The following is a 23,079-nucleotide window of genomic DNA, read 5'->3' on the forward strand; positions in this document are numbered from 1 at the left end:
TTACTCTGAGCTGGGCAATCTCACATGGATTGCCTCAATTTCTACTCACAATCACCTGACGCAGTAGATACAGCTATCATCCCCACGTTGCAGATGAGGAAACTGAGGCCAGAGAGTACAAGTAACTTGCCAAGGCATTCAACCCCAGGCAGCCAGGCTCCTGAGCCTCTGCTAATAACCACCACACTGCGTGCTCAGCACACTCCTGGCACACGGCATCGAGCTTGATACTCTTCCTGCTTCCTACAGATGTGCTTGGGTCTGATTCAAAATTGATTTTCTAATTCCAAAAGGGGCTCTGATCTAAATAGATGTCTGATCTAATGGGCTCTCCGAGCAGCCCAGCAAGGAAATAAAGGCCCTGCTCTAACTCTCCCTGGCAGGGCCTGGCATGCTGATGGCAGAGGTGGCAGGCAGGGGCATCCCTGCCATTGGGAGAGGCTCAGCCGTGCAGGCAGCAGGTTCCCCAGGTGTCGTAGCACTAACATGGACTGGGGCACATGCCCTGTCATGCTGCAGAGATGAAAGCCAAGGGCTTGTTCTTTTATGGGGCTGAGTGGGTGTGGTCCCGGTTGCTATGAAGTTGAGCCAGCATTCTATGTCATGCCACCCATACATACGGAACCTGAGGCCCATAGGCATCAACTAATTTAAGGGAGAGTCCAAAGGGAGAATGTCTCCTCACTGGAAGGCCTTTGTTGGGGTCTAGGCCCTTAAACAGTGGTTTCCAGTACAATGTGATAACCTGCATTTTTTTTTTTATTCCTTTTATGGCCAGCTCTGTCCCATTATCACAAGTGAGGTGGAGGCACTGAATGCCAACCTCAGCATGCTGGAGGGTGAGTCCCAGAACTGTCTCTTCTGGGTGTTTCTCCTCCCACCTTCACACGCAGGTGCTCTCCAGGTGTGCTTTGCTCCAGCTCCCCCATCTGCTTTCCCCTCTGCAAACTAGCACCGCAGGAAGGTGCATGGGAGGACCTGCCCGTGTGCAGGTCCCGCTCTTTTCTGCTGCTAACCAGCTTCACTGCAGGTGGGGGTGACTTCAGGAAACTAGATGCAAGGCAAAGAATTAAACTGTCGTGAGCCTGAATCCCAGCTCTGGGGCTAAATCCATCCTCTTCAGAATGATGAATGCTCATCCTGACCAGTTATCCCCTGGTTCTAACCCCTCCAGTGGCTCCTATAGCTGCCTTCAGGATCAAGTCCAAATACCTTAACATGGACTGCGAGACCCACCTGCCGTGCTCTGGCTCCCTCTCGCCTCTCTGGGCTTCATCTTGCACCTTTGTCTGCGATCAAACTGCTTCTACCGCCTCACACCTTGCCTCCAGTCATGCTGTCCTCTCTGCCTAGAAGAGCTTTCTCTTCCTCCCCTCCATCCATCTATTCACTTAAGAGGTATTTACAGGGCACCCATTTCTTTGCCAGCACTGTGCTAAGCCCCGAGGGATGCAGCCCCTTCTGCTCCCTACCCCGCAGGCATCCCTTGTCCTGTTCACTCCTCTAGCTCTGAAGGCTCAGCTCAGGCATAGTCTCTCCCAAGAAATCCTACCTGACAGCCCACACCCCAAAGTCCCGCCTCCTCAACACTCACATGACACTTCGGGGCAGATCTCTCTTTGCACTCCATCCACTTACGCCCCCCCCCCCCCCCCGCACCCGCACCCTGCCACGGTATGCTGAGCCCCTGTAATAGGCTGGGTGCTGTTCTTGGTGCTGGGGATGCCGCAGTAAGCCTGTGAGACAGAAATCCCTGCCCTCATGGGGCTAGTGAGAGGAGACAGCCAGCCGGCAAGATAATAAGTAAAATCTATGGTATCGTTGCGATAAGTGGTAAGAAGAAAAATAAAGCAGGGAAGGAGCTGACGAGGGGTTTCTGTTTAAAATAGCATGGCCAGGAGAGGCGCCACTGAGCAGCTGGCATTAGAGTAAAGACCTGAATGAAGTAGGGAGTACGCCGCTCCTAGATCTGGATGAAGAACATTCCAGGCAGAGGAAACGGCAGGCTCAAAGGCCCATGTGGGAGCACTGCCGGGCGCATTGAGGGATGTTGAGAAGTCCATCCCGAGAGCAGAGGGAACGAGGAGAAAGCAGACGGCTAGACCTTCAGGGCTCTGTAGGTCACTACAAAGCCTGGCTCTTCATCTGATATGGGAAGTCCTGAGAGAGTTCTGAGCACAGCTTTCATGAGCTGACTTATATTTTAAGGAGATCCCTCTGGTTTCTCTCTATTAATAATAGGACAGGATTCAGGGGTGGAAGCAGGGAGACCACTTAAGAGGCTAGTGCAGTGACCTATACGAGCAAGGAAGGCAGTGACCTGGATGGAGTGACGAAGATGGTGAGATATGTTCAGGTTTCGGATGTACCTGGAGGGTAGGGACAGTGGTATTTGCTGACACATTGAATGTGGGTCATGAGGGGAGTCAGGCATGAGGCCAGGGTTTACTCTGAGCAACTAGAAAATTGGAAGAGTGGAATTACTGATACCAAGATGGGGAAGACTATAAGACTATGTTTGTAGTAGGCCCTCTGGAGCTCAGTTACAGATCTGCTCTTATTACGCTGTATTATAATTTCCTGTTTATATGTCTGTCTCCTCCTTCAGACTGTGAGTTCATTGAGGGCAGGGACGTTGAGTCTTCTCCGTGTTCTCAACACCGAGCACAGTGCCTAACTCACACTAGGTTCATAGATATTAACTTGATAAAGGGATGAAAGGAGATGATGGCTGGACAGATGGATTGATGAGTGGATGCAGATAGATGAATAAAAAAGAACAGATTGGAGAGGTAGGGAAAGAGAAAGAAGATGTAGAAAAGATGAGGAAAGAACCAGTGGAGGATTGCCATGTCCTAGGTTGCTGTGGGCAAATTTCTTTACTTCTGGGAGCATGCATAAAAGGCTATGTACCAAAATTTTACTGATGGTTCTCTCAGGGCAGTGTGATAAAGAAGAGTTTTTACTTTCTTCTTTTGATTTATCTACTTTTCCTGGGTTTTGAAAAGTGAGCAAGTATTATTTATGAAACAGGGTAAGGGTTAATTTTGTTTTAAATAACAGAGGATTAAAAACTTGTTCTGGATAAATATTAACCATGTGTTATACTATACCTTTAATAAATGTAAATTTTCTTTTTTCTTTGTTATTTAGTTTTAAGAAGCGTTGACAACTATACCCTGCTGGATTATTCCCTAATCAGTTCTCCAGAAATTACTGAGAATTACATTGATCTGAATTTGAAGGTAATTTTATCATCATCAAAGTCCTAAGCTTGGCTATCAATACCACTATTCAAGGAACAAATATTACATGCAGAGGGAAATATAACTACATTCTCTTCCAACAGTTTAATTTTCTTTCAAGCAGTTCTCTCATGTTTATGCTCCTTTAAAAGACTCTTGAACATCTTCTGGACTGGTAAATGATTGCTTGGATTGCACAGCATATGTCTGCCTTCTTCAAGAAAAGCATCGAGATGTCTCTGCCTCTGGGAGTAAGGCTGCAGACTAAGGGGCAGCGAGTAGAATAGTCTGCATTCATTAGGGCTCAACAGATCAGTAGCCTATAAATATAGATAGTTCTATTCCTAGCTCTCAGGTTAGTCGACCAAACTGAGGGCTGCTGAACTCTGTCAGGGCCATTAACACATGATAATAGTGTTTGCTGGGCTTCCCTGGTGGCGCAGTCGTTGAGAGTCTGCCTGCTGATGCAGGGGACACGGGTTCCTGCCCCGGTCCGGGAAGATCCCACATGCCGCGCAGCGGCTGGGCCCATGAGCCATGGCCACTGAGCCTGCGCATCCGGAGCCTGTGCTCTGCAACGGGAGAGGCCACAGCAGGGAGAGGCCCGCGTACCGCAAAAAAAAAAAAAAAAAAAAAAAAAAAGTGTTTGCTGATTCTAGAAAAGTGATTAACTGTGCTTTTGTCCCAAAGTAAATATAATTTATTTTAAAATTTATTTATTTTTTGTTGGGGGGCTACTCTTCGTTGTGGTGCGTGGGCTTCTCATTGTGGTGGCTTCACTTGTTGCAGAGTATGGGCTCTAGGCACGCGGGCTTCAGTAGCTGTGGCAAGTGGGCTCAGTAGTTGTGGCTTGAAGTCTCTAGAGCGCAGGCTCCGTAGTTGTGGCGTGCAGGCTTAGTTGCTCAGAGGCATGTGGGATCTTCCCGTACCAGGGCTTGAACCCGTGTCTCCTGCATTGGCAGGCGAATTCTTTTTTTGTTTTTTTGTTTTTTGCGGTACGCAGGCCTCTCACTGTTGTGGCCTCTCCCGTCGCAGAGCACAGGCTCCGGACGCGCAGGCCCAGCGGCCATGGATCACGGGCCTAACCGCTCCGCGGCATGTGAGATCTTCCCGGACCGGGGCACGAACCTGTGTCCCCTGCACTGGCAGGCAGACTCTGAACCACTGCACCACCAGGGAAGCCCCCATTGGTTTTTTTTTTTTAATGTATGTTGGCTTATGTTTCAATCAGAGTCATTCAACTCAGTTAAATATTACACAAGACACCATTTTGTAATAACAGCCTATACCTTATGAAGGCAGCAGTAAAAATGCCACAAAAATGCTTTGAGCCATTTAGAATCCTGGGTCCTTCTGAGTCTTTCTGTGATGCCCCAGATGCTCAGAAGTTATGGATTTTGAAGGTCAAAAGTTTGACATCTCTACATGACACTTCAGGAACTATTCAGAGCTGTCCCCTCCAGCTACATTCACCTGCCTTCCTGTCTCTGAGAAGAGGACTAACAAGGAACTTCTCACTGGATTACACCCCAGGGTGGACAGACACACTCAGATATGCTCAAGAAGTCATCAGAGCTCTGAAACATAGTCCCCAGTCAAGGAGTCAGAGGACTCGTGGTTTTTTCAACCCTACTGAGTTTCTGGAATATTCCTTATTCTGACTTGAGTGGGTCCACCTTCTTTAGTCCTGCACATTCCAGTCTTCCCCTGATAACACTGGTCTTTCTCTCTGTTTCCCCACAGGGCGTATTCTACCCCCTGGAAAACCTCACAGATCCCCCCTTCTCATCAGTTCCTTTTGTGCTCCCGGAACACAATGACTCTATGATCTACATTGGAATCTCCGAGTATTTCTTTAAATCTGCGTCCTATGCTTATTTTACAGCTGGGGCTTTCAACGTCACTCTCACCACAAAAAAGGTGAGGAGAGTTAACGGATGATGACAATTGACACCAACATTTAATCTTGTTATAAGTATCCCATTATGGGGGGTTTTATGTCATAGTTTCTATTCCTGGGCCTTTGTAGACATTATCACTCCTAGCAGGACAATGAATGAAGGGATTATGGAATGAATGTTGATACTAGTTGGGGAGTTGTTGGGTTTCCAGTTCTGCTAATTTCAGCTTTTTATGATACTGGGCCACTGTTCTTCTAGACTGATCTTCAATAATACCAAGAAGCCCCTCCACTACTTATTACCTGTGACAAATACCTATGAAAATTTGGTAATTTCAATGTACTTAACTTCTCTGTGCCAGATTTCATCATTTGGAAAATGGGAATAATAATGTTCCATACTCATAGGGTTGTTATGGGCATTAAAGAGGTTTAAATATACGTAAAGCATTCAGACCAATGCTTAGCACAGACTACATGCTCTCTAAGTGTTGATTATCATCATCATCATCATTATTATTTTATTATTTGTGTTATGCCAACATAAAGATTTCTCCTGTTAGTAATTACAACTGACATCTACAATGACCAGTAAATAGCACAGATATTCATTGATCCTCTGTCATGCCCTTCCCTTTTATAATGAGAACTCTCTCTTCTACCAGTCAACTAACAACTTTTATTGAGCATTCCTTATGTATCTTTTCATTCTCTAGGCCTTAATTATACAAATAATTATAAGTCTTGTGTTCAAAATGCTGATGGCAACACCAGCTGCTATACAGTACTGAGAATTAGACACTTCTAGCTTCAGACTTGAAAACCATTCATCTATGAAGATAAATTGCTTATGCATCATGTCTCAGTAACCTCTGAAAAAGAGGACAATAACACAAGACATTGTTAACCACTGTACAATGTTTACACATGGATCGTAGCCATAAGATATACACTGTGTTCCTAAGGTTAAAAGGCCCTTACTCAAAAGCAATGTAACTTCCTGTGTGACCTAGGACAAGTCACTTTACCTCTCTGGGCCTCAGATTTCCTGTGGTTGGGCTATAAAATAATCAGTCACCTTCAAACACTAGGCATTTTTGGTGCAACAGCTTCATGATTCATAAAAATTACAGGGAATGCTGCATTTTCCCTGAAAATACAACCCAGGTAAAAACCTTGCAGTGACATGATGGTCTTCATTTCCCAGATTTTCAACCATTTGATTCGCAACTCTCAAGGCCTTGGCAACATGCTCTCCTGGGTGAGTGCTCAGGGTTTGACTCCTTAATGGTGTATTTGGTTTCACTGCAATTATTTCTGGAAGACTTTTTGTTTCTTTATGTTCCTTTCTGGTCCAAGCTTGCATCCATATTTCCATTCTTAAGAGTTTTTCTTTTAATCAGATATCCACAAATATTAACTGAACAGTACAAGTTACTAGGAAAGACATTGTACACAGAATAAATCATTTGTTCCTTCCATAAGTTTCCACCACACTTTAAATAATTAGCTTAAATGGGAAAGGAAGGAATAGTGCCACATTGTGACTTTAGTTAAAACAACTATTAATATCATGCTGTCATGGGATCTGAGTATTGGACACAGTATATTGAAAGGCTCAGGTTTGCCCTGGAGGACAGAGAGATGCTCGTGTAGCATCCTGGGTTTAGAGCAAGGATCTTGAGTCAGACAGACCTAGATTTGAATCCCAGTTCTATAACTTACTCATCTTGAACCTTGAGAAAATTACTTAACCTCTCTGAGACTCATTTTCTTTAGTTGTGAAATGGGAATTCCGATAGAACCTGCCTCGGAGGGATTTTTTGGAGATTAGATGCAATAATACTAAAAGTCCTGACATGGTGCCTGACACACAGTATGTGTTCAATAAATGGCAGCTGTTATTATTATTATCTTGTTGTTATTGCTATAATTATTAAAGAGTTTTTTTCTGTTCTAACTGTATGATGTAAGATTTAATCACCACAGGCCACCCCAAATTTGTTATTTCCCCTCTTCAACTCACGACTCCCAATCTCTGTTTCTTTCCCTGAATGTGGGCAGATTGCAGAGCTGTACATCTTGTCCCAGCCCTTCATGGTACAGGTCTTGGCAAGAGAGCCTCCCGTGGTCAATTTATTACCGGGTAACTTCACCCTAGACATCCCTGCCTCCTTCGTGATACTCACCCAGTCCAAGAACTCGACTGCAGAAACCGTCCTTTCCATGGACTTTGTAAGTCTGCGGGGACAGGAGGGCAGCCTACGGATACCAGTCCTGTTCCTGCAGTAGACCACTGGCCAGCAGGGTCTACTAAATGTTTGAAGGGATGGGATGTGATCCATGGATTAGGAGAGAGGACAGGGTTGAGACTGGGGTGGGGGTAGGTATGGGAGGCCAGTGCTCATACCCCCAAATGTTGTAAAATAGCTCTCCCCGCTTCTCCACGTCCTGTGTGCCCTTCCCTCTGCTTCAGTTACATTGATAACCAAATTTCTTTTTTTCTTGAAATAAGTCAGTCAAGGTAGAATTCAAGTTTATTTGAGTAGATGTAGGCCAAATAAAATCTGAGAGAAAATGACTGAACAATGAACCTAAGTGAGACGTCTCTCTCTCCCTCTCTCTCCCCCCACTGCCCCCCACACACGCAAAAGAGAGATTAGAAGAAAAGGAAAAATAATTTAAAGGAGATCTTCAAACAAAAAGTCTTTATAGTTAGTTTCCCTACCTGCAAGACAATATTTTTAGAGCTATTTCTTTCCAATATTTTTTGAGATGAGAGTGAAAGTGAAGTTTATGTTTCTACCATAGGTAATGATATTCATGGCCAAAATGGATAAATTCACTCATCTTACTAATGTACGCTTTTGTTCTCTGCAGGTTGCTAGTACCAATGTTGCCCTGGCTATTTTGGGACAAAGATTGATCTGCTCTTTATCTCTGAACAGGTAAGCTTAGTTGATGTGACTGTTGGATGGTAGTACTAAGTGAATCAACAGACCTTAGAGACAAGTGAACAGTAACAAAACAGGTGAAGTTACCATTCAATAGAACATGAATCACTTAAACATTTCTCCTATAAGAGTCCAGATAATTTCAGAATATGGACCTAACTGAAAATTATGAAGTTTTTCTTTTTTCTTCCCATCAGACAATATTCAGATAAATTTGGCAACAAAATTATTGTAAATTTAATTCCACAATGTAAATTCTCATTCTAATGGTACAACAGTATAAAATAAAGTTCCTCTTCAACAAATTTAGAATGGATGCTATTGAAGAAAGAGCATGAAGCTTTGAGGTCAAGGAATGAAGTTTCAAATCCCTGCTCCCTGGTTCCAGAACCGTGATCAAGTCTGTTAACCTCTTTGAACCTCAGTTTCCTTATCTGTAAAATAATGAAGTTGGACAAAATCATCTCTGACTTACCTTCAGGCTCTGACACTCTGATCCCTTTACTAAAGTGGAGAATTTAACAAGACCATGCCCCACGGCCTGGCTGGCTCTCAAACACAAACCATGCAGTGTGAAAGGGCTTGAGCAGGTCATGTACACAGATCATTGAACACTAATTACCACTGGGAAGAGCCACCCGCAAACCCCGTTCTCCTCAGCCCAATAAAGCCCATAGCTAAAGCCATGAATCAGACTACCTGGGGCGGAGGGAGGCAGGGGAGGATATACAGAATGATCAGGTGGCCCAGACTAAATCCATGAAAGGACAAAAAGGAAGCAATAAAACAGACAAAGAAATCCTAGTCTGAAAAGATTGGGAAACCAACAGAGAAAAATAAGTCAATCACCATAAGTCAAATTGATGGTTAGGAAGACTATTGTAGAAACATGGAAAATGTTTTCAATAAAATAATATGAAATGGAATAAACAGAATACAGAACTGCATAAACACAACAGTCAGCCGTGTAAACTAGCTTTCCATCTGGATAAGGAAGTGAATTACAAATGAAGGGTTGTGTTAGACTATGAGATTATGAGTCGGTTGTTTCCTCAAAATTTTCTTTATAACTATGTTGTTTTCCCAATAAAAGGAACAATAAAAGCAAAAAGTAATATGGCTTCCCAGAAATAAAAGACTTCATGAAGGCTTTCTCCTCAACTTTACCCAGGCCTTCAAAGAAGGACTAATTTCTCCATTAAATTCTAAAGGCACAGTGCCCAGAGCCTATGAGACTTCAGGGACCCATGAAAATGTTTTAATATATTTTAAAATGAGAATTTTAGGGGCTTCCCTGGTGGCGCAGTGGTTGAGAGTCCGCCTGCCGCTGCAGGGGACACGGGTTCGTGCCTTGGTCCGGGAGGATCCCATGTGCCGTGGAGCGGCTGGGCCCGTGAGCCATGGCCGCTGAGCCTGCGCGTCTGGAGCCTGTGCTCCACAACGGGAGAGGCCACAACAGTGAGAGGCCCGGGTACCGCAAAAAAAAAAAAAAAAAAGAATTTTAAAATAAATACAATCCAGACTGGATTATACTTATCTTTATAACAACACAGTCTTCGAAGATAATTTTTAATGTTTTTTTATGGAAGAAGGGCTCCTGAAGGCTTCAGGCTACCAGAATTCATATGTGGCCCTGTTTCTAGAGGATCAAAGCTGATGAAACTCTGAACCTTGATGGGTGGTGTTTGAGATGGCAGTTTTAATGGTTGAGAGGATGGAAGCCAGAGAGCAGGAGATGAGGAGGGAAAGGACCAAAGGTGAAGAGCTGGCGGTATCTGAGCTAGGCCGAGAGAAAGGAGAGAATTTGAAAGGCGGTTTGCCTGAGCCGCAGGACTGGGAGGCCTCTATCTGAAGACTGAGAGGAAAGGGCTATAGGAAAGGGCAGCTGGCAATCTGGAGTGATGGGGGAGTATGCGGGCAGGGCTGCTAATTGAGGCAGCAAGCTCTGAGAAGGTAGAAACATTTGCACTTGAGCGGGGTTCTGGTTTACTGGCAGGATCTGAAGGAAGGATTTAATAAGAAGGGGATTTCAGGCTGTGGCAGGCAGGTAGGAAAGATCTTAAGTTGCAGAGACCAGGTTTGCTTCTCTGCTTCATTGGGCTTGACCCTCACCTCCAACATTCTACCAGTAAGAAACTGCATGTACAGTGGGCGTTACGTTTATTTATGGGAGTAACTGGGAAAACTGATGGTAACCTGCTAAATTCACATCATCCAAAGGAATGTTTGAATTCATTCTCCAGCTTCTGGAGGTCCACAAGCCTTCTTTGACCTTGTGAACACCAACCTGAAATTAGAACTCCTGCCTGCTTGAAGTCTCTTCCGAACACCCCTGTGATCTCCTTTAGATTCCCGTGCTGGGGAGGCTGCCTGCGCCCTGAGGCCTTAGTAGGGTCTGAACAAGACCACCTACATAGTTTGTGAGGCTTGGTGCAAAATGAAAGTGCAGAACCCCTGTTCAACAATTATGAAGAATTGCAAGATGGAGACGGCAGGGCGTTAAACCGAGCACAGAGCCCTTCTGAGCACCGTGCAGGTCACGTGCACTGAGTCTGAGTGGGGCTCCTGCAGTGGGTACTACAGCAAACCTCAGGCAGCGAGCAGACTAGGGGCAAAGCAGGTGGGCCTGGCATCACTCAGGCCTCAGGCAGTCAAACCCAGAAGCAAGACCACAAAGGAGCAGAGGCTGTGCTGAAAGAGCAGCCTGAGCCGTTGGCAGCAAGAGCAGTAGCCCCGCCTCCCACACGGGCCACAGCAGCCAATGCCTCCGCTCCGGGGCTCCACAGAGCTGCTTTTCAGGGTGAGCTGGTTTGGTCTTAAGTGACGTCATAGAGACACTGCAGGAAAAGGTGTAAGGTGGACGGGGACCAGTGAAACACCCCTGAGGAGAGCCAGGGAACACAGGGTCTCCGAATACGTCTCCCCCAGAACACCACGGCCTTCCTAACTGTCCCCTGTCTGAGGGCGTCTCTCTCTGGAGCTGCTCAGGGCCGGCTACCTAGACACGAGACGCAAAAATCAGAGGCGAATCCAGGGTGGTGAGTTTAGAGAGGTGGGGAGATCATGGGCTTTGGAATCAGACTAGCTGGTTCAGGTCCCAGCCCGGATCATTAGCTGTGGGATCTCAGGCAAGTTTCTCAATCTCTCTGGGCCTACATTTTCTCCTCTATAAAATGATACAATAAAACCTACTTCAGGGAGTTGTTGTGAGGAGTACATAAGTTAATACGTGTAAAGTGCATGTTAAGTGTTAAAAAAAATGATGGCTATGGCTATTATCTAAAATTATGGGGACTGGCCTCAGCCAGGGGAAGGAAGGACTCAATTATACAAGATCATTCCAAGAGCTCTATTCAGAAAACACCTCACTCCCCTGTCTCCTGTCCAGTGATGGCTATTAGAGAAAGTGCCTTTTGTTCTACCATTTATAAATACACTTTATCATTGAGCCTTTACTATCTGCTGGTCCTGTACCAAGCACCACACATAGATTACTTTATTTAAACCTCACAACCCTGTATCTCCAGGATCCGGCACAGCGCTCCATAAGTGTCTGTAGATTGAATGAATAATCCTGGAGGTAGCTTATCATCCCCATTTTCCAGCTTATAGAGGTCAAATAACTTACTCAAGTGTTGACCAAAATAAATGGACTGCCGGATATCTCTCCCCAGCGAAGATGTACGTATTCGGGATGAGCAGAGAACTGCATTTTGGGGTCTATAACCATGGTGAGCCCTGTGCAAGTCCCCACGTGGCAAGGGAAGGAGAACCCTTTTATAGAGGGAAAAGGAAGTTGGGAGGGCTGTAGTAAACAGAGAGTCCATGGCTTTTCTTTAGCTAAGTCCTTGCCAGGAAACAAGAGGAGGCTTCCTTCTTCCTGTTGGGCTCTGCTGTCGTCACAGGGTGTGAGAACTCCGCCTGCTGGTCTCCAGACTCTATTGAACTGAGCTTTCTATTTATTAGTAATTTTTTATGCAAGTCTCAGAGCTATTGAATGGCAGAGCTAGAACTTGAACCTGAGTGAGTCTTCAACGCCATGAGTGTTTGTTTACTTACTACATTGTACTGCCTTTGATGTGGTGAATAGCTAAGTCTTAGAAAATGAGACTTAGACCTACAATTTATAAAAGAAATACCTTTGCCTAGAGGAGAAAACTAGAAGCATGGAGTCAGGTTAAAGTGAAACAGATGTCCTTTCTCAATGTTAAGTATTGATAGAAAAAAGAGAAGACACTGGCATTGTGTGTCCTGAAATGGAAAAAGCACACAGCCCTTTTCTCATTGCGTTAAGGAACTGAGTGAAGGAAAGAATAAAGAAAGAGAAAGCTGGAAGTACTACTAATAAACTTGACCTTTTTGTGTATGTCCAATTAAAAGCACAGGCTCTGGAGTCAAGCATGTCTCATTTTGAATTCTACCTCAGCCATTTGCTAGCTGAGTGACCTTGCACAAGTTAACTTTCCTCCTCAGCAAAACAGAGCCCCTGTGTAGAATGTTGTATTGGTAGAGATGAGAATGTATGAAAAGCACAGCGCCCAGCCCATAATCAGTGCTCAAGAAACATCCGTTACTGCTACTAGTAGTACTTTAGTCTCTTTCCTTATTCTAGTATCAAAGTTTGGCCAAGTAAGAGGGAGAAATTGGTCCCAAGAGACATGACAAGTCAGGAGGGTCTTAAAAGCTGTGGAGTGGCCCATAAACCAGATTCTTACAGCTCTTTGTATATTTGAGGCTTTTGTTCCAAACAGTTCTGTTTGGAGGTAACTCCAATCCAGGTTGGTCTATTTGGAGGTAACTTCAATCCAAATGTCCATGTAGACATTTTTGAGACTAATTCAGGGACCAAATTAAACAACACTTTCCTTTTGATGGTCTTCATACACATGACTTAATTCTAACCCTTTTTCTTAATCGCATGCAAAGCTCAGGGCAATCAAATGCACATTATTGTTCAACCATTTAGAGCTTGGAACACTTTTTTTTTACATTCCCATGATTGAGGATTTGGATACTCCCAAACTGCACCCCACCCCACTACCACACACACACACACACACACACACCTACCTACCTGCCCTGCAACCCCTCCCATGCAACACCATCAGAGTGCAAATATAGCTGACTACAAGCAGATAGTATCACCACCCAACTCCATTTCTCACAGCTGGGCAGATAAACATTTCCCAGCGTGAGCCATCTGGTGAGAAATAGAAAGGGAAACAAGTCTGGGAAGAATGGATTCAGTTTCTGTTGGAATGGTGCTTGGACAGGCCAGCAGAGCTCAGTCGTGGCAACTGGGCTGATCTCCATCTCCATCCTCCCTCTGAACTACTGTTGAAGCCAGGGTAGAGGAAGGCCACAGTGGGGAGCCCCTATCGGAGGTGGAACCCCGAATGACTTCTTACCTTTCTCCCAGACTCACTTAGGGAATTTCTAGACTGCAGAAGGCAATGGAGTTAAAATACTGGGGAACTCTGCCTCATAAAGAGGGTCCTTTAATTCTGGAGTGGGCTCAACACATTCCTCCCCTCAAAACTTTTCATCATTGGATTAAATCTACAGCCTAGGGTTTTCAAGCTCTTCAATGTCTGGTCCTACCTTTCCAGACAGCCAGTCTAACCTCCCATAACTCCCTAAATGAACATTTTGCTTTAGGTGCTTCACCCTCAAAGTGACCTCAATTCTAATAGATACTTTCCCACCCATCCTTTATCTGCTTGTTTATCCATACATCCATTCAATGAGAATTTATTGAGCACCTATTACGTGCTCTGCACTGTTCCTGATACAAAGAGTTGAGAGAAGAACAATGGTTTCTACCTTCCAGGTCCACAGCCTGGTGAGGGTAACACTCAGATTTTTTTTAATTAATTTTTATTGGAGTATAGTTGGTTTACAATGTTGTGTTAGTTTCTACTGTACAGCAAAGTGGATCAGCTATACGTATACATATATCCCCTTTTTTGGATTTCCTTCCCATTTAGGTCACCACAGAGCATTGTGTAGAGTTTCCTGTGCTATACAGTAGGTTCTCATTAGTTATCTATTTTATACATGGTATCAGTAGTGTATATATGTCAATCCCAATCTCCCAGTTCATCCCACCCACCCCCTTCCCCCTTGGTATCTATACTTTCTTCTCTATATCTTTGTCTCTATTTCTGCTTTGCAAATAATATCATCTATGCCATTTTTCTAGATTTCACATATATGTGTTAATATACGACATTTGTTTTTCTCTTTCTGACTTACTTCACTCTGTATGACAGTCTCTAGGTCCATCCACATCTCTACAAATGACCCAATTTCATTCCTTTATATGGCTGAGTCATATTCCATTGTATATATGTGCCACATGCTAATGGACAAGGTAGGGTGCCTGTACATGGTAGTATACAGAGTGCTTCTCTCAAAGGGCAATTTATTTCCGCTCTCCCCCTCGTATTACACACACACACAACCCTCGCTGGTCTCATCACCTTTTCACACCTTCTCAGAATTCCTGCAACAAGTAATGTGTAAGCCCACAAAAGCACACCTGAATACAGGCTGCTTTGTATTGTTCTCTAACTTCTTCCTGTACAGAAAGTTTCTCCCCATCCCTCATAAATATAGATATAAATAAAATTCTTCACATTGCCTAGCACATTACCAAGCATAGAAGAAGGACCTGGGAACCTCCTCAGCCTGCCAGTCTTTTCTCCATACTGCAGCCAGAGTGATCTTTACAAAACACTGACCTCCTCCCCCTTCTTAGAAACCTGCCACAGATTCCTTTTCGGGTAAACATCAAAATTCCAACATAATCTGAGAAACCCAGCCTGGTCAACCGCTGTCTGTCTGTCTAGCATCGTCTCACTGTGCTCTCTCCGTAACTCTCTGTTCCCTCCACTGGGCCTTTGCCCTCTGCCCAGAGCCCCCCACTCTTCCTTCCCCATTTTGCCTTTTTAATTCTGCTCATCCTTCATATGTCAGTTCAAGGACACAGCCCTTTCTTGGAAACCTTCCTGCATCCACCAAGTTAGATTCCTTAGTCATTTGCCTCAATGAGCAAATGAACGTATTTCGTTCCTTCAGACTATTGATCTAACCTGTAGTTAAACGTTCATCAGTGCAGTTATTTGGTTAATGTCTGCCTTCCCACTAGGCTGTAAGCTACATGGAGCAGTGAGTGTGTTTGGTTTTTCTCACACTTGTATCTCTGGTACCTGTCCCAGAGCTGCTGTATACTGGGTATTCAATAGATATCTGCTGGAAGAATCAATGAGTGAACGAATGAACACTAAGCACTAAGTGTGCCATGCTCTGTACTCAGTCCCACGAATACAGAGGGAATTAAGACTGTATCTCAACCCACAAGGAGTTTATAGTCATAGGGCAAAGAGGTAAGCAATCATTATAGGGGATTGAGTGCAAGGATTGATTTTCAATGTCTGCCATGGCCACAGGGTTGGAGGAATGGCATTGTGAATGCCTGTGATTTGGTCCACTTGGCCTTCATTATGTCATAGTTGCTATATTGACTCAGATTATGAAGGGCTTTTTGCCATGCTTAAAAGTTTGCACTTTAGCTCTGGTTTTCAATCAGAGCAGTAAACCTTCTCCAAAGCTTTAAAAATAAACTACACTTTTATATGCCTGCAAGGTAGACATATTTGAGCTCCCTTTCTCCTCAGCTACTCTGTGGTTCTGTAATAAAAATTAGCTGCTAGTAGCAGGGCTTTAAGTAACAGGTTAGGTGCCAGGTGAAGGATAAAATGTCAAAGGAGTGAAGTTGTTCGCCACCTAGTGGTCTGAGTTGAGCTTGTGTGTTTTTCAGAACCTGGACGGGAAGAGTTTGCTCTTTGCTCCACCTGTTTCTCTGCAGTTAGACTTGTCTCTTAGTAAACTAACCTAGTAAATATGCCTAGAGACTAGTAAATAGATAAAAGTCATACGGCCCTAGTAGGAAAGGATAGTTGGTTTGCGGGAAGCTCAGGTGGTCCTAAGATAACCAATCATGGCTTAGGGTTGTGATGAAAGAAAAGAAAGGAAACTCACAAGTGTGTTCCATTTTATGCAGACCTAATTTCTAAATTGCTCTAGATTGCCCATTGTAAGAGGCAGGGTGACCAGGGGGAGGCACCCACATTTCCCCAGCAGTGCCTGCCAATGTTTGTTCAACTGCTCAGCTTACTTCCTTCAAAGATGCCCCAATGATTCTGGTCCTCACTTTCCACTAAGATCAATTTGAGCCACGGTGCCTCTGATACCATTTCTGATCCTTGTCAGAATTAACAGTCTTTCTGGTTTTTACTCCTAGCTGTCACTTTGAATAAATCTCAAAAGCTAATTCATGCTAACATGATATTGGCTGATAATAAGCAAACTTACCTCTTCTGTGAATATCTGCTCCTTAAATGAAATAACAGAAAGATTCCCGGAAGAGGTCACACCTGAGTTAAATCTTAAGCAAGTAAAAGGAGTTAACCAGCCAAAGAGAAAGGAGAAGGGCAATTCTAGAAAGAGGGGGCCACATGAGCAAAAAGCATGGAGGCCAGAAATATCATGGAATATGCAAGGAAACACCTCAAGGTCGTTTTAGGGTCTTTATGGCCTTACCCACTCTAATTTTTGGAGACTCCATCCCAAAATATATTGCACATATTCAAATGCATTCCACAGTAAATATAATTTATATTTAACTATGAGTCGGGTTGAGTTAACGTGACTAGCGGCCATAATGTTACTTGTAGACATTTATTAATTTTAATTTTTCAGGATTTTTTGGTATGTGTTTTGAAGCCAATATACTTCAAACTCAGGTATATAGTACCTGATGAAAAAGACAGCATAGCGCTGAGCAGTTCGGAGTTACTGAGTATAAAGTTCAAGGTAGAGGGCGTGAGGCAGTCGGAGCTGAGGAGCCTGGCAGTGACCTGGCGCTCCCGCCCTGCTTCGGTGCACGGCTGTGGCCAGAGGCTTTGCAGGTGAGAAGACAGCGTTTGTGAAGAGTGGATGGTTGCTGAGACAGAGCACTATTTTGAAGCGCTGGAAGGAGAATGGGTTTGACCTGTGGTCAGATGGTCACCTGACCTATTATGATGACCAAACTCGGCAGAGTGTAGAGGATAAGATGCACGTGCCAGTGGACTGCATCAACATCCGCATGGGACATGAATGTCAGGATATTCAGCCTCCAGATGGGAAGGCAAAAGACTGCTGCAGATTGTTTGCCGAGACGGGAAAACCATCAGTCTTTGTGCAGAAAGCACAGATGATTGCTTGGCCTGGAAATTTACACTTCAGGATTCCAGGACAAACACAGCTCACGTTGGCTCAGAAGTCACGCATGATGAGACTGCCCTGGCTTCCTCCCCACCTCCTTACACCGCCTATGCTGCACTAACCCCTGATGCAGATGGCTATGGTCCATACAGTGGTGCATACCTGCCAGGAGCTCAAGTTTTCTATGCTGCAAACAGGCAGGCTTATGCTGTACCCTATCAGTACCCATATGCAGGACTTTATGGACGGCAGCCTGCCAACCAAGTCATCGTTCATGAGCGGTATTGAGACAATGACAGTGACCTGGCGCTGGGCATGCTGGCTGCAGCAGCCACAGGCATGGCCTTAGGGTCTCTGTTCTGGGTCTCCTAGAGTCCTTGGAACCTGGATGTGCATAGCTTCTGATACCCTGCGTGCAATAATATACTTTGCAGGGCATTTCTGTTTGTTATAAATGCTTTTAATAATAGTTTTAGTAGTTCTTTTGAAAGTAGTGACATCATACTTATAACTAATCCATATAAATACCACAGAGAAGGCTTTGGACTGCTGTTCAGCTAAAACGTGGGGGCACTGGCTCATTCTAGGAGTTTTTTATGGCACTCTCAGAATACCTTATTTGAACACATCTGTTTGGAAAGGCCATTTTCCTTTTAGAGTTAGGCCTTAGTGCTTAAGGGATAGTTTATTTTAGTAGTACACTAGTAACATGGTGATGTATGAGTGAGTGAGTGATTAGGGCAAGAAGAACTGCAGCTGTTTTGTTTTAATGCCAGACTTTGAAACCTCAGACCAGAACTGGCTGCACGTTACTTCAGGAGTTGTAGGCTGGAACCTTCCTGAGGCAGCAGTGTGATATGCCCACAGCCTCTGGGGCTCTGCAAAGCTGACTGCTCAGGATGATGGGCGGGGTGGCAGATCCCCCCCTTTAAAATGATGCCTTTTCATTTTATTTTTACTAGTTTGTTTTTGGTAGCGATCCTTGGAAAACATCTCAAATTAGGAGTAGACTTGAGTCTCAGCGTTTTAGGGCTTTATCATTTAAAACTTGAACAAGGCAAAACAATTACAAACAAGTATGTGGAGGTAGATTTGCTTTATTCAGAGGCATCATGTTTTTAGTGTTTACTTTGACTATTTTTATTGCCACTTCAGCCTACTTATAGCTTATTTTTCTACTTGTTGAGAAAGTAATATTAAGAGAATGGTGAGGAAAGTGGAATGAGAGCCATAGTTACAGTGCTGTTTCAGGGGATTGGGCTGCACTGAGGATCCTCTTTTCCACCCTTTTGAAGGCTGTTAAAGAGCCCGTTTCCTGTCCTGTGCAGGACTGGGGCTCTGTGGCTGTCCCCAAGCACTGGGGTGCGTGCAGCCCCCATGGGTGGCATGGTTGGGGAGACTCAGGTTACAGATGGGGATTGCGGCCTAAGGACATGAATAACCTGCTCAAGGTATTATTCCACCTGATCAGGACACCGGCCTTGTTTTTATTCTTGACTCAAATGTTACAGAGAAGCTTAAACCATTTAATTTGAGCCCCAACTATGTGTGAAGCTCTGGAAAACTGAGAGTCGTACGTTTCTGTTATTTCTTATTTCTTTATTTATGTAAATTTTAAAACTTCAATTATTCCAGTTTTCTGTCCTGCATGCTTTAAAAAATGTGCTTTTACAAAGGCAGTTTAGCACATTGAAGGTCTCTGCCCCTGTATTCCATGTGGCCCTATTTTCCATAAAATACACTCCTAGTAGCACAAATTCTGTTTGTATTCTATGTGGCCAGTTACATACATAGTCTTTTGTTCCACTGATCAACGCACTCCACCTCTAAGGCAGACTTAAATAGATCTATCTCCGTACGAAACCAGATGCCAAATGAACTTTGTGGTGACCACAGGTCTGTTTTCCTAGTCAATTCTGTTGCACTTGTTGACTCTGGAGAGTCTGTTTCCAGCTGAAAAGAAGTATACTTGGCTGTCATCTCTTTGGATGTTTGACATGGTGGAAATTTGCCAGACGTGATGCGTGACAACACTGGTTTTGATGGTTAAAAATGTTACTTTAGTTATTTTACATCGTATGTAATAAGAATGGTTTTGTTCAGATGGTAATCATTATTTGAGCTGTATGCTTTACTTACAAAACACTAAACTCAGTTTTTAATGTTACATCAGGGTATTAATTTTGAACTTGGAGTTACTGGAACCACAGATACTGAGTTATGTCAGTGAAATGCCCTTGAAGCAGATGGTCTCCCTGTGTTCCCCTGGCTTCCCTCTGTCAGAAGGGGGAGAGCTATGGACTGAAGCTTGGGCACACGTATTCCCCCGCATCTCCAGTCCCTGTCCCCAGTGGGGCCAGCCCCACTGGGCAACTATAGTTGAGTCTGGAAGTTCAATGTCACTAGTGACTTGATCCTGAGAGGAAATGCATGCTCGGTATAAAGATGGGCTGAGATACTTCATTTCCCTGGCCCCAACTCTCATAGATGCCAACACTTAGGTAATCCTAAATCAAGAAGTTAGGTGAGTTGGAAGGAACTTGTTCAGGTTTAGTCAGTATTTTACTTCCATGTGTACTTTTAACTAGTTGGCCTTTGACATTGCACACATGCCAGTCTGCTTGTTTCTTAGCTCTGTTCTTTTAATTCCTTGAGTTAACTTCAGGGTCTTAGATGTAAAGAGAAGGGAGAGACCCGTGATTGTGTTTCAGATCATCATTCATGAAACGGGCCAGACCGGGACCCAAGATCTGGATCATGGGAGAAGTTCCTGTCATTGAGACAAAATGACCCACATTTATTTTCTGCATTAATTGTGATACCGTGTGATCTATCTTTCTGCTTCCCAAGTTTATGTGGACACCAGCATGGGATGCAGTTCCCTTTTGTCCCCCTAGGTTGATCTTTTTTTCTGATTGCTTGCCTGTCTCTAGTATTCTGTTGTGTCCTCAGAACCTATTTTTCCTTGTATATGCAAACTGTATGTTTATAAGTGAAAATGTTAATACATTAAATGATTGCTAACCTTAAAAAAAAAATTCAAGGTAGAGAATGAAAGATGAGAACAGAGAGGCAGCTGGGAGTCAGGATACAGAAAGCCTCCTGTGCTGTATGAATCACTAGGACTTTATCATAACCAGGAAAGAATATTGAGCAGAAGAACGTCCTCGTCAGACATGCGTGTAAATGTAGCTCACTCTGGGGATGGTGTGGAAGATGGATGGAGAGAATCAAGACTGAAGACAGGGAGTTCCACTGGAGGGATGATGCAGAAGCAAGACTCTAGACCTGGGCAAAAGTGAGCCATAGGAAGCTAAATAGGGAAAACAAGATGAGTCAACATCGTATAATGGAAGGGAGCTTGGGGGTGGCATCAAGAGATCTGTGTTCCAGTCCCAAATCTGCCATTAATATTCCCCTCTTTGGAACTCAGTTTTCCCATGTGTAAAATGAAGGAATCCTCCCTGTGGATTACTATTGCTCCATAGTACAATTCTATTGATTACTATTGTTCCATATTACTATTGCTATTGATTACTATTGTTTCACATTACTATTGCTATTGATTACTACGGCTTCATATTACTATTACTATTTCATTGAACATCAAGTGTGTATGTTGGGAGGACTACCTGTGGATCGGTCCTTGGAAAAATGGGGAAAGAGGCAATGTTGGCCTTTAGCTTTATCATGAAAATTACAAAATATCAAGCATCAGGACAGGCTGTGTTGGGGAGGTGAGGGACTCCCTGCTAATGGGACCTATAGCAAAGGTTCTGTATTTGACAAAGAATATCAAGGGCATTATGTGTTGGCCTAACTCTTAGCATTTCTCCTAGTTATAATAACAGCATTGATCGAGTGCTAAGGATATGCTAGGCACAGTTCTAGGCATTTTATGTGCATTATTTCATTCAATCTTCACTATAGTCCTATAAGGTAGGTACCATTCTTATTCATATTTTGTAGATGAGAAAACTTAAGATCCAGAGAGAGTACGTAATTCTATGTAGTAAGAGGCAGACATGGGATTCAAACTCTGGCATTCTACAGAGTCCCTATTCTTTAACAATTATACTGTACTGCCTTTCATATCAGGTAGCCATCACAGCTAACGTTTCCCTTATGTGTTCTGACTGAGCCGCTAAAAAAATTATACATGTAATACCTCCTTCAGAGGGGTGTGGCCTAGACAGAGCATAGAACTTAAGGGTCAAATAGAGTGAGATTTGTCACCTGCACCTATCAATTGCTGACTCTGTGACTTGGGAAATTTACTTTCCGTCTCTGATAATCAGTTTTCTTGTCTGCCAAAGGGACAGTAATAGTAGCGTTTCTTACAGGGTCATTATGAATATTACATTTTTGAATGTTTACAAAGCTCCTAGAATAGTCCACCTCCTGCAGTGGCACTACCACCATCATTGTCATATTTATTAATAAGGGACCGGCCTGACTCGGAGAAGTTATATGGTTGAGTTCAGAGCAAGAAGACCTAAAAACTGTTTCTTAAGAATGTTCTGCATTCCAAGTGGCCAACAGTAAGTTGCATATAGCAAATGCACTTGGGCAACCCATCCTGGTTACAAATCCAAGCTTTCTGTTACCCCTGCTCTTCTTCTTAAGCAGCAAATATAGGGGTAAAGATGTACTGGAACACTATGTTCTTAAAAGTTTGTGTAGTTTTTTGAATAACGGCTTATTGAACTAAAGAAAAAAAAAAGTTCCCTTTCCTTTTTGTTTCTTTCTTCCGATACGGTTGTTTTTAAGTCTTCCCTCCTTTAACTTTTTCCCATTGGTTTTTGTTGCTTTGTTTTGTTTTCAGATTCCGCCTCTCTTTGCCAGAGTCCATTCGCAGCAATATTGAGGTAGGAATCAGAGCTCTCAGAGTCCCCGTACAGGGAAAAATGAGAATTTTCCTATATAGTAGCTGGATGATTGTTTTCTTTGCCTCTGATTGTAGGTTTTAACTTTAAAATTCTTTATGTAGCTACTCATCCACCAAGCCTGTTAACTATTAAACTCTCCAATTTACTTTTATCTATTCAAAAAGACTTTCAAAAGAACTCAAAAGACTGTTAAGACTGTGTAATATTGGGGAGAAGAACCCAGACATTTCATTTTTTGGATAAAATAATCCTTTAGAGTTAAACTTAAGATTCAGACTACCAAAGGATGATGCTCTATATAATTATTAGACTACGATTAGGTTTGCTCTTAAAAGGATATCTACCCATCTCCTAAAATTAGGTCAAGGTGCCTAATTTTAGGAGGTTGTGTAGGTGCCTCTTTGGAGGGACTAGCCTGGTGACCTCCTGACTGGAAGAGGTCATCCCAACATTCGACTTGGAAACCCCCCTCCCCAAGCTTCAGGAAGATCAGCCAGATCACTAATTGGTGCCCCTACCCTCATGTCGCTTATGTTCTAGAGCGCTGGTTCTCAACGCTTATGTTCTAGACCGCTGGTTCTCAACGCTTATGTTCTAGAGCGCTGGTTCTCAACGCTTATGTTCTAGAGCGCTGGTTCTCAACGAGGGTCAATTTTCCCCTCCACGGGCATTTGGCAGCGTTTGTAGACATCTCTGAAAAATGACAATGCTATATACTGGGCATTTTACATAATATTAACTTGTTTAATCCTGATAACAACCCTCTGAGATTAGTACTATTATCTTCATTTTACAGTTGAGGAAATTGAGGCACAGAGAGA

The 23,079-nt window shown here is 43.7% G+C and overlaps 1 protein-coding gene and 1 pseudogene across 1 annotated transcript in view; both read left to right on the top strand.

The window, feature by feature from the left end:
- BPIFC (BPI fold containing family C) overlaps positions 1–23,079 on the top strand; it is a 55,164-nt gene that overhangs the window by 29,098 nt on the left and 2,987 nt on the right. Inside the window, exons 9-15 of the mRNA XM_030856142.2 lie at positions 779–839; positions 3,154–3,245; positions 4,989–5,165; positions 6,353–6,406; positions 7,210–7,380; positions 8,026–8,093; positions 22,195–22,237. Of these exons, the coding sequence (XP_030712002.2) occupies positions 779–839; positions 3,154–3,245; positions 4,989–5,165; positions 6,353–6,406; positions 7,210–7,380; positions 8,026–8,093; positions 22,195–22,237 (666 nt within the window). The remainder of the gene's footprint in view (positions 1–778; positions 840–3,153; positions 3,246–4,988; positions 5,166–6,352; positions 6,407–7,209; positions 7,381–8,025; positions 8,094–22,194; positions 22,238–23,079) is intronic.
- LOC132597939 (pleckstrin homology domain-containing family B member 2 pseudogene) lies at positions 9,814–17,879 on the top strand (annotated as a pseudogene).

The sequence above is a fragment of the Globicephala melas genome, chromosome 10 (genome assembly GCF_963455315.2).
Source record: "Globicephala melas chromosome 10, mGloMel1.2, whole genome shotgun sequence".
Taxonomy (NCBI): Eukaryota; Metazoa; Chordata; class Mammalia; order Artiodactyla; family Delphinidae; genus Globicephala; species Globicephala melas.